General features: G+C 39.0%; 1 protein-coding gene across 1 annotated transcript in view; it reads left to right on the top strand.

The window, feature by feature from the left end:
* The first annotated feature begins 1,319 nt into the window (after positions 1–1,319).
* LOC138041054 (L-rhamnose-binding lectin ELEL-1-like) overlaps positions 1,320–2,122 on the top strand; it is a 1,869-nt gene continuing 1,066 nt past the window's right edge. Inside the window, exons 1-2 of the mRNA XM_068886832.1 lie at positions 1,320–1,646; positions 1,908–1,994. Of these exons, the coding sequence (XP_068742933.1) occupies positions 1,637–1,646; positions 1,908–1,994 (97 nt within the window). The 5' untranslated portion in view covers positions 1,320–1,636. The remainder of the gene's footprint in view (positions 1,647–1,907; positions 1,995–2,122) is intronic.

The raw sequence follows: 2,122 nt of genomic DNA, 5'->3' as shown, positions 1-2,122 counted from the left end.
CTGCGCCATCCCTGCACCCGAAACGAGGGCGTTAGCCCTGGTTAGAGCGAAGAGCCAACGGTCGCTGTGGCAAAGGTTAAAAGCTCAAAACATCAGCCCACAAACCTTTCTTACGGCCATTGTAATTAATTTACCGTTATCACTGAACTCATTTGATAAAACTAAATTTTCATATAGAAAATCTGCTAAACGAAGGACATAATCAAAACTTCCTCTTGGACTAGAATTTCAAAATACCGCGGCTTCTGCCCTTAGATAGCATCTTTAAATTCGGAATTTGTGTCCAAAAGCAGAACTGCGCCCCTCCCCTCCCCCCCCTCCCCCCCTCCTTATCCTTCTCGGAAAGGAAGTGGTCACGTGACGTCATAGCCGCCATGTTGGTGGACGAAAACAAAAGATCTATTATTAGCTTCTTTTGTTCGTCCACCAGAAGTCGTACATTTCTCTATTGTTATTGGTGTCTCTAGAGGTTGGTTGAAAACGTCCTATTTACGTTACCTTATCTTTGTACATTTCTGCATGCTTTTTACTGCTGTGGAGAAATGACTTTCTAGTGTTCTTGCCCTTCCATTTTATTTTGTATAATTTACAGTTTATTTTCCTTAACGCCTTGATGTGTACGTGATTTTAAACCGATCAGTTAATATGGCCGAATTGAGGAGAATACGACGGCAGTTCATAACACTAATATAACACCAATATTACACTAATATAAACTGCATCCAGTGGAGGATACAAAGAAAATAGCCAATATGTTTGTACAGTACTTGAATAGCAACATAAAATAAATTGGTTTATTTCTTTCATTCGTTGGGGTGTTATATATGGGCCCTATTGCCCGACTAATAAAATAACGTTTTATCTTAAAGTTCTCGAAATTAATTTATATAGTGCTGAGAAAAGGTAGAATTTTTAACACTCCAGCCACTCAAATCTAATCATGTCTTGTGTATTTGCGAGAAGCTAGCAGCTTCTCCCATGTCAACTTGATTAATGCATTCGTTAGACCTTTTTGGTAGCAAATATTTACTGATTTTGGAATTTCCACAGTAGCGAGGAAGTTGGCTCCCTAAATGAATGCTCCGGCAATACTGATAAACCTTTGATAAATCTTTGAGAAATGTTTTCATCGACGAGTATATTAAAGCTCCACATCCTCTTAAATAAATTTCATTGTACCGAGTTTCTGTGGCCTAGACACACAAAAATTGCGTGACATTTATTCTATCCTTTTAGAATTGCTTCCTATTTACATAGAAAAAACGAGGTTGACGTACTTTACTGAACATGAAAAAAGTACGAGACCCAAAAACCACCTCATATTAAATCATTTTGTTTTCCCAAACACGACAAAAAGTTTTCTTACACGAGAAGGAAGAAGACTTCGGCCCATGCAGCAATTTTGTCGTGATGTTAAAATCAACGTGTGATTCCCTCGGACTAATTGTGCTGACCATTCTATTGGCAGCTTCTGCCAGCGCCAAAAAAGCCCCTTTGTGAAGCATATGAGTATCAAGACTGTCTGTCCAAACCAAACGAAGAACCTCGGTCGGGTTTTGTCCGTGGTTAGCGCAGTGGACCTAACTTTGCGTTTTACACACGGGAGAATTGGCGTGCTTGAATCGCATGTGAAAAAATGAGAAAAGGTAAGAGCAAAACACGTTCCTTGGTGTGTATTAATCATATCGTGTTTTGATTGAAATCTGACCTTAATGAAAACATTTCAATTGCAGCCAAAAAAAAATACGAAGAGCAACAATTCTTCGGACATTGGAAAGCGATTGAGAGATGAACAAGCGCAAACAATTTTTCGCCTGCAAAATACTAGATTTATCACGTACAAGAAATTCCGTTATTACCTTTGAAAAAGCCGTGTTTCGCGGTTTGGTGTTTTGCTTGAATTTCAGAGAACACGAGGTTGATGATTCGCTTAAACAGAATGGATCAAAAACTGGATGACATTACACGGATGATACGGAAAGTTATGAGCGAAGGTAAGAGATAAAATGTTACCACAAATTAATTCGAAAATGTACTAACCCTTAATAGACCACTGATTGGACTGGAACTAGCTTGCAATGGAGGCTAATGCGGAGGAATATATTACTGAAGGATGCACCCG

This window comes from Montipora capricornis, chromosome 3 (assembly GCF_036669925.1).
Source record: "Montipora capricornis isolate CH-2021 chromosome 3, ASM3666992v2, whole genome shotgun sequence".
NCBI lineage: Eukaryota > Metazoa > Cnidaria > Anthozoa > Scleractinia > Acroporidae > Montipora > Montipora capricornis.
Note: the sequence above shows the minus strand (reverse complement) of the source record. Positions and strands in the feature narration are given on the sequence as shown.